Raw genomic sequence first — 17,854 nt, 5'->3', positions numbered from 1 at the left:
GTTCTTTGTCTCTGTTTGAGTGGTTTTCTGATGTGTGTGTGTGTGTGTGTGTGATGAGTGAGTGATAATGTCTGTCACATGAAACTAGTGTGTGTGTGTGTGTGTGTGTGTGTGTGTGTGTGTGTGTGTGTGTGTGTGTGTGTGTGTGTCATGAATCAGGTTACACCAAAACCCAACTGGTCCTAGTTACATGCCTCTAGATGGCTTCAGTCTCTCAGACGTCTCCAATCCACATATTAATATTATTTATCTAGCTAGTTTTAACTTAATCTTAAATCAATTGGCCATATGAATTAAATGTTACGTCAGGTATTAGCTGGAAAACTAAATGGGGCCATAGCCTGAAGTCTTATCTAGTACAGGTCCAAAGTTGATAACAATACCACAGAAAATGAGTGTTTTTCTAATGGTATGTATACTGTAGGTATTGTGACGAGCCTGGTGGTGGTCAGGCTCGACACGGACCAAAACAAACAACTTCAATGTCCACACAAGCACAATTTCAATACAAAAATTATATTTATTGTTTAACAGAACAAGCCCAATGGACAATAGGGTAATCGTATAACAGTCCAGGGTCAAAACACGTATCAGGCTCTCGTACAAAAAAGGGATTGTTCAATAGGAGTTTGTCTTCCGGTCCAGGGTCAGTACACAAGGGGGTTCCTCAGCCAGTCCAGGGTCAGTACACAACGAACACCTTCTCGCCTTCACCTCTCCTCTCACTACCTCTCACCTTCACCTCTCCTCTCACTACCTCTCACCTTCACCTCTCCTCTCACTACCTCTCCTCTCCTCTCCTCTCCTCTCCTCTCCTCTCCTCTCCTCTCCTCTCCTCTCCTCTCCTCTCCTCTCCTCTCCTCACCTCTCCTCTCACTACCTCTCACCTCACACAACTCCGTATTACAATCTCTCTCTCTCTCTCTGTACTCCGCTCCTACCTCACCTCCACTCAACTAAACTCTGTCTGTCCTAGTGTTTTATGTTATGTGTGTCTGGTGTGTGTGTGTGTGTGTGTGTGTGTGTGTGAGTCGAACAGGGGGCTCCCGCGTCCACGGGCGACAACACAGGCCGCTGCACTAAGAAGTGAATTCATTCCTAACTACCTGTTATGCGCCTGTTAACCCTGTTATGGTGAAGTGAGTTTAATTTACCAGCCCGCACTGCCACAGTCACTCGTCAACACACCTGTTTCCGTGACTGTGGACATACCCACGGGCTTCCCCGTTACATGTGGGATGTGGGTGATCTCGTGGTGCACAGGTGTGTCCTATCAGTCCTAATGGCTTCTCCTCTCCTCGTGGCAGTAGTATCTCCCATCCTTCACGTAGCCATGGGATGGGGAATGATATATACTAGCTCATCTAAATGGTTATATTTAGATAAAACATCATGTAAACATTATATATATAATAATAACAATAATAATAGAGAGAGTACTTCTGTAAACAGAGGGGAGGCGGGCACTGTGGAGTCTATATCTTCAGTCTCCTGGAAGCTGATTGCGTTTGCTCTTCAGAATCCTGCACGTTGATTGGCTACCTGGGGAGCATGTCCTCGAGGTCGGCGACTACGTAGGCCACCACGGCCCACAATGCCGAGCAGCGGTCCATGTCGGAGGGGGACTGGACTGTCATGGTGTCCCCCTGACTGTGGTGAAACCAGAAATACCTGCTGTCTGACACATGGAGACTAGCACCTGGAGAGAGAGAGACAGAGAGAGTGAGAGAGACAAGGAGGGACAGACACACACAGAGAGAGAGCGGGGAGAAAGAGAAAGATATAGAGATAGAATTCAGTTAAATTATAAAGAAAACCTGAAAGGAAAGACACTAATATTACCATAATAGCAGGTCAAATTCGAAACAATATTCACACAATTAAAAAGAGACTAATATTACCGTAATAGCAGGTAAAACTCACACAATCTGAGCTGAATGTGGAGACACTAAGCTAATATTGCATCGCCATTTCAACTGTTTAACAAAAGTGATTTTGATATTTTGAAATGTTGAGACATTCTGTATACACAGTTGATATCTCAACAGAATTGATTTGAAGATTTTCTTCTGTTTTTCATCCACGTAAAATCTGTAATGCTGTCAAATAGCGACCTCTAAGCAAAAGAGCCCCACTTGTATGAAAGCAAATGAGTGACAGAAGTATTTGAATTTTATCAGACACCGAATTTATAGCATTGAAAATAATTACTTTGAAAATCATGTATCTGAATTTTTTTGCTCCGAATGTGAAATAAAAATTCTGTGTTTAAAATTCAATGTAAAAAATTGGAATGCATAATAAAATTCAATGTAAAAAATTCGATGCATAATTGCGGTGTATAAAATTCAATGTAAAAAAATCGATGCATAATTGCGGTGTATAAAATTCAATGTAAAAAACCATCATCCGGGCTACCCAGACAGGATAAGCAATCGAGCCTGGATGCAATCGAACTGACTTCTGGCCTATCACTGCACGGCTTTGTCAGTCATGTGATCACACCAACCCGGGAGAAATATAGAAAGTTAGGACAGCCGAATCCCGTCCAATCTTTCGCCGTCGACTAAAGACGCACTTCTTCAACCATTATCTGAAATAATAATAAATTAAATAAATTAAAATCTAACCCTAACTAACCTTACTGTCATGCACTTGTCCTAATAAACTAACCTACACTGTAACACGCAACACTTTGATGAATATTGTTACTCAGCTGATAGAGTTGTACCCTTCCTGATGACTTGTCGTACAGAACTTGTAAGTCGCTTTGGATAAAAGCGTCAGCTAAATGACTAAATGTAAATGTGTGTGTGAGTGTGTGTGTGTGTGTGTGCGTGCGTGCGTGCGTGCGTGCGTGCGTGTGTGCGTGCGTGCGTGCGTGCGTGCGTGTGTGTGTGTGTGCTGTGAGTTAGGTATTCAGGGTTAATCTTTTTTCTAGAAAATAATGAATACAATTTTATCAGAATTGACTAACCCGATTAACCTGACGTGCCAGATTGAACCCACCACGGTGTGACCTTAAAGGCCTCCGTGACCTGGCTTTAGGCTGCCGGCCGAGCCAGTTGTTTACACCTTTTTACTCTCAAACAAGGACATTACCTCAACGTCATCAGTCATGTTGTGAAAGGTTAGTTTGACAGATAGAGAGAATCTGGGATAACAGCAGAATGGCTGTGTGTGTGTGTGCGTGTGCGTGTGCGTGTGTGTGTGTGTGTGTGTGTGTGTGTGTGTGTGTGTGTGTGTGTGTGTGTGTGCGTGCATGCGTGTGTGTGCCCATGGCATGATAGGATCGTGGATTTGATTGCAGACAGTGCCAGTTCCACACTTGGGTCACCTGCAACATATAAGCTGTATAAGCACACCAGTGTGAAGCCATGTATGTTCAATCTGTGTAGTGGCAATTCACTGTGCTCTGATATTTCAGCAAACACCCCCGATGTTGTTGTTGTTAATGAGAATAACAGAGAGGTTCTCATCCTAGAAGTTGGCTGTACGTTTGACTACAGTCTAGAGGAAGCCTTTACAACCAAAATGTTGAAGTATCAACTGTTAGAGCATACCATATCACAACTGGGCTACAACTGTAAACTTTTAGTCTTCATATTTGGAAGCCTGGGTCATGTCCATAAGTTGGGTGTTAGAGGCCTTCAGATGGCCGGTCTTTCGAAGGGAAGAGCCAAACAGTTAGCAAGATATTGCTCAGTGTCAGCAAGTATTGGCAGCCGGGCAATTTGGAGAAGACGCTGCTATCTGTACCCATGAGCTGTGTGTAGATTGTCAGGTTCATCATCCATGTGTGTGTGTTGTGTAACTTTGGTTGCCATTGTCAATTTGGGCACGAATGTATCAGAATAACCCACAATGTACAAGTGCACTGATAATATTTGTGTCCTTTAAACATTGTCTTTATGTGGACATAAATAAAGATTCTAAATGTGTGTGTGTGTGTGTGTGTGTGTGTGTGTGTGTGTGTGTGTGTGTGTGTGTGTGTGTGTGTGTGTGTGTGTGTGTGTGTGTGTGTGTGTGCGTGCGTGCGTGCGTGTGATGATCTAGTGTTGAAAGAGCAGGGTTTTCTGTGTGATTCATTAGTCTACCATCCTCAGCCTTGAACCTTACAGTTAGTATGTCGAAACCACACAGTGCACACACACACACACACACACGCCCAATACAAAAAAAAACACATCACACTAAAATACAACACACATCATAATACAACACACATCATAATTAGGCTGTCAAAGTTAACGCGATATTAACGCGTTAATGCACAATTCCTTTAACGCCACTATTTATTTTAACTCGCGATTAACGTTTTATTACACTCAGGTGTATTATTGTATTATTGATACTCTCATTGATACTATGTTTGTTTCTGACTCAATGTGTGTGTGTGAGAGAGAGAGAGAGAGAGAGAGAGAGAGAGAGAGAGAGAGAGAGAGAGAGAGAGAGAGAGAGAGAGAGAGAGAGAGAGAGAGAGAGGGGTGAGAGAGATGAGGAAGGGGCAAGGAAGACAGCCATTCAGCCAGCCAATCAGCCAGTCGGACAGACAGACAGCCATTCAGCCAGTCGGACAGACAGACAGCCATTCAGCCAGCCATTCAGCCAGTCGGACAGATAGACAGCCATTCAGCCAGCCATTCAGCCAGTCGGACAGATAGACAGCCATTCAGCCAGCCATTCAGCCAGCCATTCAGCCAGCCATTCAGCCAGCCATTCAGCCAGTCGGACAGATAGACAGCCATTCAGCCAGTCGGACAGATAGACAGCCATTCAGCCAGCCATTCAGCCAGTCGGACAGATAGACAGCCATTCAGCCAGCCATTCAGCCAGTCGGACAGATAGACAGCCATTCAGCCAGTCGGACAGATAGACAGCCATTCAGCCAGCCATTCAGCCAGTCGGACAGATAGACAGCCATTCAGCCAGTCGGACAGATAGACAGCCATTCAGCCAGCCATTCAGCCAGTCGGACAGATAGACAGCCATTCAGCCAGTCGGACAGATAGACAGCCATTCAGCCAGCCATTCAGCCAGTCGGACAGATAGACAGCCATTCAGCCAGCCATTCAGCCAGTCGGACAGACAGACAGGCAGGCAGGCAGGCAGGCAGACAGACCTGGTACTCCAGCCTCCATCCATGGTGAGATATCGGTCCCCTCGCCGTGGGCCTCTAGTTTGGTTGTGTTGATGGGAGCCAACAGTTGGACCACCTGCTCCATGACCTGACAGCAGCAGAGTAACAATATTTATCAGGGTATTGGATATTGTAATCAAGTCACAGTGGAACAGTAATATCGTGCTTTTCCCACGCTTAACATACGAACGAACATATACCACTAAACAGAAATGATGCATTTAAGTGGTTACCAATGGTTACAGGAATAGGACATTCCATGCAAGGCCTCTATTACTGTAGTTATGTGAGAATTATTTGTTGTTATTTTAAAAGCCTGTGCATTTGTTTCTATTTCAGACAACATACCCTCCTCGCTGCATCACTGCCTGTGAACTGGAGGCCGACTGGAGCAAATGTTCCCAAATCAGACTCCATCACTAGGTCATAGTTCGAGAGATTCACCTGGGGAGGGACAGAGAGGAGGAGAAGAGAAGAGGACAGGACAGAAGAGAAGAGAAGAGAAGAGAAGAGAAGAGAAGAAAAGAAAAGAAAAGAAAAGAAAAGAAAAGAAAAGAAAAGAAAAGAAAAGAAAAGAAAAGAAAAGAAAAGAAAAGAAAAGAAAAGAAAAGAAAAGAAAAGAAAAGAGAAGAGAAGAGAAGAGAAGAGAAGAGAAGAGAAGAGAAGAGAAGAGAAGAGAAGAATTATTATTTAGCAGTACTAAAGCTGTGTTGCATTAAAACAATGCGTCAGATTTGGCAGGGTGGGAAGTTGAAAATAAATGCATTTGCTTCATTTCAATATACCGGTAGTTGCTTTCTAAGAAGATATACATTTATTATGCTAATTCTTCTTTAGTTTTATTTTCTGATGGTTGTTGTTGTTTGTTTCTATTTTTCTTTTCTTTTTTAACATGGGGGTTGAGGCGGCAATATCCTAGGCAACGTGGTGACCATACCAGATACAAATGCAAAATAGTCTTGCATTACTTGTGTCAGTTTAACAGTTGATAACTATACCAAAACTGCCGTGGGGTGCGTTTGGTCTCAATAGTGGCATTGTTGACATTTACAAAAACGAGACCGTTTCAAAATGTTAACTATTCAATATCTACAGTATATGCCACAGAACATTCATAGCAGTCCATTTCATATTTATTGTTAAGATATACTATGTAGTATTAGTACTAGTATTATCTCCAACACAAATGTATTCCTGTGATTCAATGAATAAGAGGAGGTCACTTTTCACAGGTTCACAAATCAAGATGTTCAAATAAAGAATCTGAAGCTGATTCACCCTAGTCGGCCATAGGGAGGCTGAATCTGGTTCAAATCGCATATAGCGTGTGTCTAGCATTGGTAGCTAGCCAGGGAGAGCTGGGATATTGCTGGTTTGGTTTAAAACAGAGATACGAGAGGGGGCTGGTAGCTAGCAAACACCTGTCCCGATTCCCCACTAAACTGTAATTTATACTCAAAATATGTGGATTTCTCTTGAGAAAATAAGGTATGTTAGGTCTCGTTGGTCATGTCCTTTTGTCCTTTTCATGGGGTGTTACACAGGACATATTATGGAAAATGGGGTTTTGTATGGATTTGGCAGTTTGAAACGTTATTTAGACGCTGGAGGGAAAATTAAATTACACATACTCCTTATGGTTTAATAAGCCTAAACAAGCTGTTCAGAATGAATGCTAGTTGGCAGGCGGTCGGGTGGCGTAGCGGAGATTGCGCTCATCACCAATGCAAGAGGCTGCGGTCTCGACTCCCGGAGTCAGCATTGCCTCTGGCTTGGGCCGGCCGTCATACTAACTCGTTTGGCTGAGTTAGGGGGAGGGAAGTCGTGGGTGGTAATCTGGCGTTGTGGACAGCGACACCTACAGGTCAGGTCTGGGCGCCTGCTCAGCGAAAGGCAGGAAGTGGTGAAGGCAGCGTGACCTCCCACGTGTTACACTTCACCAATGAGAGCCCTCGCTGCCAGGTGAAAAGAGAGCCACTGGCTGTCTCCGCATGTGTCGGAGGAAGCATGCGGTAGACTTCAGGGTTCCCTTGTACCGACCAGTAGGGGGAACATGAGCGCAACAACCAGGTAGGGGAGGGGGGGAATTGGCATAACAACTAAATTGGGATGGGGAGATAAAGAGAGAAAAATCAGAGAAAGAGATTAAACATTTTTTTAATTAATGCTAGTTGTGATGTCACAAGGGGGAGGGGGAGGGGCAAAATAAATATATGTGCTTTAATGAATCAATTAGCTGTGCCAAGAACACTGCTTACCTAATGCTCGGCCCCCTTTGTAAGTGTTTCTTTACGCTTGGGCGTGGGGTAGCCAGTAGGGGTGGGAATCACCAGAGGCCTCACGATACGATACTATCACGATACTTGAGTCACGATACGATAGTATTGCGATACTAAATATATTGCGATATGCTGAGTATTGCGATATTAATATTGCGATATATTGCGATTTATTACCTTTTTTCAACTGCAAAGTAAAACTTTGTCAACATGTTTTATCTAATCAAATAAAGTTCAGTCTGTTCATCTCACTTTAATAATTTTTATTGCAGAACATGGTATTTTCTCAAGCAGACGGATGCAAACACTGTAATCTGTGTTGCATGTACCTGACAAACTGAACTGTTTGTATTACAGTCATATTCCAACTTAACTGAATGCTCACGTGTGCGTGTGGACTACTGTACTATTACAGGTATTGAAATGAACAATGCAACAAGGGAAGAAAGATGTGCTGGAAAATAAATCAATTTGATTTAGATTTGTAAAAAAAAAAAATTAAAGCATGTGGAACAATTCAAGGAAGTCAAATAAATTCTTGAAAAGATAAATAATACTTCTCCTTTAACTACTCTCCAACTTGTTCTCCTTCCGCCTGGCAAACCATCAAACCTAACATTCACATATAAGATCCATTGTCCATTGAGCTGTATGGACGAGCATCATTGTGTTCTTGAACTATGCCTATTTCCACACAGATTGGACAAACGTTGACAGCTGACAGAGAACCATGTGTTTTCCTTCAGACCAAAACCTCTTCAAGTACTAACTAAAGTCTCAATTATTAATTTCTTTTTATTATCTTTCCCCCCCTCCTTTTCTGTTTTTCTCCCCTCCCAATGTTAGTCGTTATGCCAATTCCCAATCCCCTTCCTGGTCGTTGCGCACTCTACCCCCTACCGTCGGTCTGGGAGGGCGGAGACTATCACATGCTTCCTCCGACACATGTGTAGCCAGCCCACCGCTTCTTTCCACCTGGCAGCGCGGACTCTCACTGGGGGAGTGTAACGTGTGGAAGGGTCACACTACCTCCCCCAGATCCTTCCCTTGCTGTGCAGTGCAGGCGCCCCGACCGAACTGTAGGAGTCGCTGTTTACAACTCTGTGGTGGTAGACAGACGTTTAGTCCGCTGTGCTACCCGGCCGCACCAGTCTCACATTTCTGAGCATGAATCATTTCTGTTGCATGTAATCCGCTCTCTTTCCCTCTCCGTTGTAAACTGTCCAAAGAAACAGAAATGGCATAAAAAATGGTCTTTTGAAAAACCTTGTAAAGCCCTTTTCTTGGCGACGGTGCAGCTGTACAGCTGGAGACGGTTGGTTTGATCCAGAAACTGTCAAAACATTGTCCGGTCCACACTACAGTCTTAACTCAATGATCGCCAGATGGCGTATGGCCGTTTGTGCCAGCGCTTTGTTCAATGGGATAATGCCGGTGTTTGCAACTGCTAAAACTATATTAAATATTATAGCTATGGATCTAATAACATTGTCGATTGTCAGTGAGTTTCTTCCGCGGTCTCAGACAGAGTGTCCTACAGCAGGATGAATTATGAATGGAAATAGCGAATAAAAGAAAAACTGATCCAGAGTTTACTCGTGGTATATATATATATAAATATTAATATAAAGATATAATAACATGGTCATGGCTAGACCAACATCTTCTCCATACTACAGTCTTAACTTATAATATTAAAAAACTTTATTAACAGATTGCAGAATGGGTACAGTACAGTACAGCTCAATACATACAATTGTTAAGGGGATGCAGACCAGAGAAAAACTTTCGTCTTGTTTACATCAGGGTCCCCCATTTTCAATTCATCATATGACATACAGATAGACAGTACTGCTACATCTATACATTTATGACATACCAGATTTGCAAATACAGTACTGTTTGTGATACAAAGTGTCCAGAAAAGAGTGTATATACATTTGACGTAGAAACTGTACATTGGAGGAGGGTAGGTGGGTAGGGTGGGGTGGGGGTTGGGTGGGGGTGGGGGAGGTGGGGTGGGTGGGGTGGGGTGGGGGGGGGGGGGGGGGGGGGGGGGGGGGGGGGGGGTTGAGTAGGGGGTGGGTGGGGGACACTGTACAGTGGAATACTGGCAAAGCCATACTTGGTCATTTACTGTACAACTGGGTTAGGACATTTGTGGGGGCCAGTTTCGAATTGCAGTCTCCCGTGGGTGTTCTTTGAGTGTTTTTGAAAGTGGGTAGTGATTCACATTCCTTTACAGCTTTGGGTAGGGCGTTCCTGCGGGCAGATCCGCGATGCGTTTATTTAAACTTTATTTAACAGATTGCAGAATGGGTACAGTACAGCTCAATACACACAATTGTTAAGGGGATGCAGACCAGAGAAAGACTTCCGTCTTGTTTACATCAGGGTCCCCCATTTTCAATTCATCATAAATGTAGTTCCCTCCCCCTTGTATATATTTACTGTATGTCACAAATGTAACAGTACTGCATTGAGTATGTCATAAATGTCATTATGAATTGAAAATGGGGGACCCTGATGTAAACAAGACGAAACTGTACTGTACCCATTCTGCAATCTGTTAATAAAGTTTTCAATCAATCAATCAATCAATCCCGCACAGTACAATACTCCAATTCAGCCATTGGCAATTCAGCCATTGGGTGGGTGGCGCTGCTGAGCGGGCCTGTGACGGCCTGACAGCGTGGGGACAGAGAGAGCTGGGCTGTTGTTCTGCAGATGGATGCTTCTCACACAGACCGCAAATAAACTAACGCTTATAAAATGATTTAATAGGCTAAACTTCGTTTAAAATTCTTTATTTTACACTCGTTTATTGGATTCGATTTTTGTCGTCATAATGCTACATGGCCCGACTAGATCCGTGACTCCGCTGAGATACAAATGAATTATCCAGCAAATAAAAACTAACGCTTATAAAAACGATTTAATAGGCTAAACTTTGTTGTTTTAAATTATTTGCTTTACACTCTTTATTGTATTCGATTTTTGTCGTCATAATGCTACGTGGCCCGACTAGATCCGTGACTCCGTTGAGATACAAATGAATTATCTATAAAAGTGACTATCTTTGGAATCGGCTTGGGGAAACATAATAAGTCACTATCTCCACTCGCTACCGGGGGAACATAGAACCCGGGGAACATAGAACCCTATGTGGCTACCGGGGAACATAACATAGGGGGAACATAGAACCCGGGGAACATAGAACCCTTTTGCGGATGGGGGAACATAGAACCCTTAAAAAAAAACGGGGAACATAGAACCCGGGGAACATAGAACCCGGGGAACATAGGGATGACCCCCACAGATGCTACAGGTTAGCTAACTAGCTAGCTCCATACCATCCATACAGATGCTACAGGTTAGCTAACTAGCTAGCTCCATACCATCCACACAGATGCTACAGGTTAACTAACTAGCTAGCTCCATACCATCCATACAGATGCTACAGGTTAGCTAACTAGCTAGCTCCATACCATCCATACAGATGCTACAGGTTAGCTAACTAGCTAGCTCCATACCATCCACACAGATGCTACAGGTTAGCTAACTAGCTAGCTCCATACCATCCATACAGATGCTACAGGTTAGCTAACTAGCTAGCTCCATACCATCCATACAGATGCTACAGGTTAGCTAACTAGCTAGCTCCATACCATCCATACAGATGCTACAGGTTAGCTAACTAGCTAGCTCCATACCATCCACACAGATGCTACAGGTTAGCTAACTAGCTAGCTCCATACCATCCATACAGATGCTACAGGTTAGCTAACTAGCTAGCTCCATACCATCCACACAGATGCTACAGGTTAACTAACTAGCTAGCTCCATACCATCCATACAGATGCTACAGGTTAGCTAACTAGCTAGCTCCATACCATCCACACAGATGCTACAGGTTAACTAACTAGCTAGCTCCATACCATCCATACAGATGCTACAGGTTAGCTAACTAGCTAGCTCCATACCATCCACACAGATGCTACAGGTTAACTAACTAGCTAGCTCCATACCATCCATACAGATGCTACAGGTTAGCTAACTAACTAGCTCCATACCATCCACACAGATGCTACAGGTTAACTAACTAGCTAGCTCCACACAGATGCTACAGGTTAACTAACTAGCTAGCTCCACACAGATGCTACAGGTTAACTAACTAGCTAGCTCCACACAGATGCTACAGGTTAACTAACTAGCTAGCTCCATACAGATGCTACAGGTTAACTAACTAGCTAGCTCCACACAGATGCTACAGGTTAACTAACTAGCTAGCTCCACACAGATGCTACAGGTTAGCTAACTAGCTAGCTCCACACAGATGCTACAGGTTAGCTAACTAACTAGCTCCATACCATCCACACAGATGCTACAGGTTAGCTAACTAGCTAGCTCCATACCATCCATACAGATGCTACAGGTTAGCTAACTAACTAGCTCCATACCATCCATACAGATGCTACAGGTTAACTAACTAGCTAGCTCCATACCATCCACACAGATGCTACAGGTTAGCTAACTAGCTAGCTCCATACCATCCATACAGATGCTACAGGTTAGCTAACTAGCTAGCTCCATACCATCCATACAGATGCTACAGGTTAGCTAACTAGCTAGCTCCATACCATCCATACAGATGCTACAGGTTAGCTAACTAACTAGCTCCATACCATCCATACAGATGCTACAGGTTAACTAACTAGCTAGCTCCATACCATCCACACAGATGCTACAGGTTAGCTAACTAGCTAGCTCCATACCATCCATACAGATGCTACAGGTTAGCTAACTAGCTAGCTCCATACCATCCATACAGATGCTACAGGTTAGCTAACTAGCTAGCTCCATACCATCCATACAGATGCTACAGGTTAACTAACTAGCTAGCTCCATACCATCCATACAGATGCTACAGCTTAGTAAAAACAGTAGCAGTAGTAGTAGTAATAATAATAGCAGTAATATTTAGGTGTACCTTATGTAGATTATAATACTGTTGAGCCCCCACCCCTCCCTGTTCCTCTGCTGTCCATAACACTGTCCTGAGGGTCCTCCTGGGGCGCAGACCTACACACACACACACACACGCACACACACACATACACACACACACACACACACACACACACACACACACACACACACACACACACACACACACAGAACACAGCTTAAATAACACACAGTCAGATGAACAGAGATGCACGTGCACATTTACAGAATACACTGTGGGAGTAACAGACCTCCCCAAGGCCCAACAATCTGACACTTCTTTACATTTTACTGGGTAGAATCATCTGGTTTCTCCCTCTAGGGGAGATATTCAATATCCACAGCAATATTCACAGCAGACTTCGTGAATGTATGACTAATGGGTCAGGATATACTAATTTGTATGACTAATGCACACGTGTGTGTGTGTGTGTGTGTGTGTGTGTGTGTGTGTGTGTGTGTGTGTGTGTGTGTGTGTGTGTGTTTGCATGGAATGTGTGTGTGTGTGTGTCTGTGTGTGTGTGTGTGAGAGAGAGAGAGAGAGAGAGAGAGAGAGAGAGAGAGAGAGAGAGACGTGGTAGAGGCGCTGCTTCGCCCTTTTTTACGACTGAGTCTATGTGTGTTGTCCATGTCAGATCCTCTGAGATGTGGACCCCCAGGTACTTAAAGCTGCTCACCCTGTCCACGGTAGCCCCGTTTATCCTCAGTGGTGTGTGTGTCTCCTGCTGTCCTCTCCTATAATCCACGATCAGCTCCTTGGTTTTACCAATGTTCAGGAGCAGGCTGTTGTCCTGGCACCAGCGTTCCAGTACCTCAACCTCCTCCCGGTAGGCCTTCTCGTCGTTGTCCGAGATCAGCCCCACCACCACTGTGTCGTCCGCAAACTTCACTATGGAGTTGGAGCTGAACTTGGCCACACAGTCGTGTGTGTATAGTGAGTACAGCAGGGGGCTCAGAACACAGCCCTGGGGGGACCCGATGCTCAGGGTGATGGTGTTGGAGGTCTGACCCCCCACCCTGACCGCCTGGGGCCTTTCGCTCAGAAAGTCCAGTATCCAGGCGCTCAGAGCGGAGCTCAGACCCAGCTCAATCAGCTTGTCCACCAGTCTGGTGGGGACTATGGTGTTGAACGCTGAGCTGTAGTCAATGAACAACAGTCTCACATAGCCCCCCTTCTGGCGGTCAAGGTGAGAGAGGGTGCTGTGCAATACTTGGGAGACCGCATCGTCAGTGGACCTGTTTGGCCTGTATGCAAATTGCATGGGGTCCATATCACTGGGGAGGGAGGCACAAATGTGATCCTTGACCAGCCTCTCGAAACATTTCATGGCCACAGAGGTGAGTGCCACCGGTCTGTAGTCATTGAGACATGTTGGGGAGGGTTTCTTTGGTACAGGGATGATGGTAGACATCTTGAAGCAGGCAGGGACCACTGACTCCGCCAGGGATTGATTAAATATGGCGGTGAACACAGGGGCTAGTTGGTTGGCACAGGACTTAAGTATGCATCCTGTTATACCATCTGGGCCAGCAGCGTGTGTGTGTGTGTGTGTGTGTGTGTGTGTGTGTGTGTGTGTGTGTGTGTGTGTGTGTGTGTGTGTGTGTGTGTGTGTGTGTGTGTGTGTGTGTGTGTGTGTGTGTGTGTGTGTGTGTGTGTGTGTGTGTGTGTGTGTGTGTGTGTGTGTGTGTGTGTGTGTGTGTATGTGTGTTTGCATGGAATGTGTGTGTGTGTGTGTCTGTGTGTGTGTGTGAGAGAGAGAGAGAGAGAGAGAGAGAGAGAGAGAGAGAGAGAGAGAGAGAGACGTGGTAGAGGCGCTGCTTCGCCTTTTTTACGACTGAGTCTATGTGTGTTGACCATGTCAGATCCTCTGAGATGTGGACCCCCAGGTACTTAAAGCTGCTCACCCTGTCCACGGTAGCCCCGTTTATCCTCAGTGGTGTGTGTGTCTCCTGCTGTCCTCTCCTATAATCCACGATCAGCTCCTTGGTTTTACCAATGTTCAGGAGCAGGCTGTTGTCCTGGCACCAGCGTTCCAGTACCTCAACCTCCTCCCGGTAGGCCTTCTCGTCGTTGTCCGAGATCAGCCCCACCACCACTGTGTCGTCCGCAAACTTCACTATGGAGTTGGAGCTGAACTTGGCCACACAGTCGTGTGTGTATAGTGAGTACAGCAGGGGGCTCAGAACACAGCCCTGGGGGGACCCGATGCTCAGGGTGATGGTGTTGGAGGTCTGACCCCCCACCCTGACCGCCTGGGGCCTTTCGCTCAGAAAGTCCAGTATCCAGGCGCTCAGAGCGGAGCTCAGACCCAGCTCGATCAGCTTGTCCACCAGTCTGGTGGGGACTATGGTGTTGAACGCTGAGCTGTAGTCAATGAACAACAGTCTCACATAGCCCCCCTTCTGGCGGTCAAGGTGAGAGAGGGTGCTGTGCAATACTTGGGAGACCGCATCGTCAGTGGACCTGTTTGGCCTGTATGCAAATTGCATGGGGTCCATATCACTGGGGAGGGAGGCACAAATGTGATCCTTGACCAGCCTCTCGAAACATTTCATGGCCACAGAGGTGAGTGCCACCGGTCTGTAGTCATTGAGACATGTTGGGGAGGGTTTCTTTGGTACAGGGATGATGGTAGACATCTTGAAGCAGGCAGGGACCACTGACTCCGCCAGGGATTGATTAAATATGGCGGTGAACACAGGGGCTAGTTGGTTGGCACAGGACTTAAGTATGCATCCTGTTATACCATCTGGGCCAGCAGCGTGTGTGTGTGTGTGTGTGTGTGTGTGTGTGTGTGTGTGTGTGTGTGTGTGTGTGTGTGTGTGTGTGTGTGTGTGTGTGTGTGTGTGTGTGTGTGTGTGTGTGTGTGTGTGTGTGTGTGTGTGTGTGTGTGTGTGTGTGTGTGTGTGTGTGTGTGTGTGTGTGTGTGTGTGTGTGTGTGTGTGTGTATGGGTGTGTGTGTGTGTGAGTGTGAGTGTGTGTGTGTGTGTGTGTGCGTTTTGTTGTGTGTTACCCAGGTCCTTTATGATTGACAGGGCTTCCCATGAGATGATGGCTCCACCACCGTCATCCATGGCACCCTGACCCACATCCCAACTGTCCAGATGACCACTCAATAACACAACCTGAGAGAGAGAGATACAAAATATATATATATACAGTATATATAGAGAGAAAGACATATATAGAGAGAGAGAGGTAGAGAGATACAGAGAGAGAAAGAGGGATAGAGAGAGAGAATAGAGAAAGAGATAGTGACAGATAAATATATATATATATATAGAGAGAGAGAGAGAGAGAGAGAGAGAGAAATAGAGAAATACATTGAGAGATAGTGACAGAGAAATACATATATATAGAGAGAGAAATAGAAAGAATTATATATATATATATAGAGAGAGAGCAAGCAACAGAGAAATATATATATATATATATATATATATATATATATATATATATATATATATATATATATATATATATATATATATATATATATAGAGAGAGAGAGAGAGAGAGATAGCAACAGAGAATTATATATATATATAGAGAGAGAGAGAGAGAGAGAGAGAGAGAGAGAGAGAGAGAGAGAGAGAGAGAGAGAGAGAGAGAGAGCAAGCAACAGGGAAATATATATATAGAGAGAGAGAGAGAGAGAGAGAGAGAGAGAGAGAGAGAGAGAGAGAGAGAGAGAGAGAGACATATGAGATAAAGAGAGAATTATGAGATAAAGAGACATGGAGAGAGTATGTGGGACATTACAGCTCTCATTATAGATAGCATAACATTATAGATCAGCAATATTTAATATTTATTAGGGCTGTACAAATGTATGCTTTAACTCTGGAGATTAATTTAAATTTATTAAAGCATTCAAATAAATGAATCTAGATTCATCTATGGAGTGAAAAATCTTCAATCTTAGCGCCGCGGATATAAGAGAGAGGTCTAGCTGAGTCAATGTTGATGGTTGTTGAACATTTGTATTTCACAGGAGAGAAACTGTATTCAAAGAAAGCTATTAAAATAGTCTTTGAATCTAAATATACTTTCTTTGTGTTGAATTCCATGATTTTACTCAAGTAAATATCTGTTACAAGCTTCGGTTTTATGTAGAAAAATGCTATTTTTAATCTAGATTAATCTAGATTAATTACAGAACATTTTGAGATTAATTAGTAAAAAATTGTTAATCTATTGACAGCACTAATATTTATATTAGCTGTAAACAGTTTACAATAGAGATTCATAGAAAAGACGGAGACAGAAAGAGACAGACACATTTTTTTTTTTTTATCCACTTTTTCTCCCCATTTTAAATTTTTTCTCCCATCCCAATTTCATATATCCAATTCTTCCCTCCCCTGTCTTGAACATTGCTAGACTATGCCTCCCACTGGTCGGCTGTAGTGAGGACAGAAGCCTTGCATCACGTGTCCCCTCCGGTACACGAGGAGGCAGCCTGTCGCATCTTTTCACCGCAGCAGCTCGAACTCCTAGTGGCGAGGAGTAACGCGTGGGAGGCTCACGCTGCCCCCAATACTTTCTGCTTCCGTCGCACCGGCGTCACCAAACCGACCTGTAGGAGTCACTGTCCACAACGTCAAATCCCCACCCGCCAGCTTTCCCACCCCCTAATACTGCCAATTGTGTTAGTATGAACGACCGGCCAAGCCGGTTGCAACGCCGAGAGCTGGACTCGAACCCAGCGTCTCCTGCGTTAGAGGCGAGCGCCTTGCCCACTGCGCCAATCAGCCACCCCTACCCCTCCCTGTCTTGAACGTTGCTCGCATATGCCCCCCACTGGCCGGTTGTAGGGAGGATAGAAGCCTTGCATCACATGTCCCCTCCGGTACACGAGGAGGCAGCCTGTCACATCTTTTCACCTGCCAGCGCGGACTCTCATTGGCGAGGTGTAACGTGTGGGAGGCTCACACTACCCCCGCCATTTCCTGTCTCTGCTGTGTAGGTGTCCCCAACCGACCTGTAGGAGTCGCTGTCCACAACGTCCAGATTACCACCCATCGACTTCCACCCGCTAACTCTGCCAATTGAGTTAGTATGACGGCCGGCCCAAGCCGGAAGCAACGCAGACAGCCAGAGTCGAACCCGATGTCTCTTGCGTTGGTGACGAGCGCCACCCAGACAGACACTCTCTCTCTCTCTCTCTCTCTCTCTCTCTCTCTCTCTCTCTCTCTCTCTCTCTCATTCAGCAGCATCAGCTGCCGGACTAAGCGCTCGTCACCACCGCAAGAGACACTGGTATCGAATCCGGCTGTCAGCGGTGCCTCCGGCTTGGCCGGCCGTCATACTGGCTCGATTGGCAGAGTCAGCGGGAGGGAAGCCGGTGGGGAGGTATTCTGGTCGTTGTAAACAGCGACTCCTACAGGTCGGTCGGGGCGCCTGCACAGCGAGGGAGGGAGATGG

General features: G+C 45.1%; 1 protein-coding gene across 1 annotated transcript in view; it reads right to left on the bottom strand.

The window, feature by feature from the left end:
* Positions 1–500: 500 nt before the first annotated feature.
* The window catches only part of LOC311245896 (carboxypeptidase Q-like), a 52,657-nt gene continuing 35,303 nt past the window's right edge, over positions 501–17,854 (bottom strand). The window contains 5 exon segments of the mRNA XM_084335921.1: positions 501–1,699; positions 5,123–5,228; positions 5,489–5,584; positions 12,410–12,501; positions 15,441–15,552. Of these exon segments, the coding sequence (XP_084192047.1) occupies positions 1,539–1,699; positions 5,123–5,228; positions 5,489–5,584; positions 12,410–12,501; positions 15,441–15,552 (567 nt within the window). The 3' untranslated portion in view covers positions 501–1,538.

The sequence above is a fragment of the Notolepis coatsorum genome (genome assembly GCF_963971535.1).
Source record: "Notolepis coatsorum genome assembly, chromosome: 19".
NCBI classification, from domain to species: Eukaryota; Metazoa; Chordata; class Actinopteri; order Aulopiformes; family Paralepididae; genus Notolepis; species Notolepis coatsorum.
Note: the sequence above shows the minus strand (reverse complement) of the source record. Positions and strands in the feature narration are given on the sequence as shown.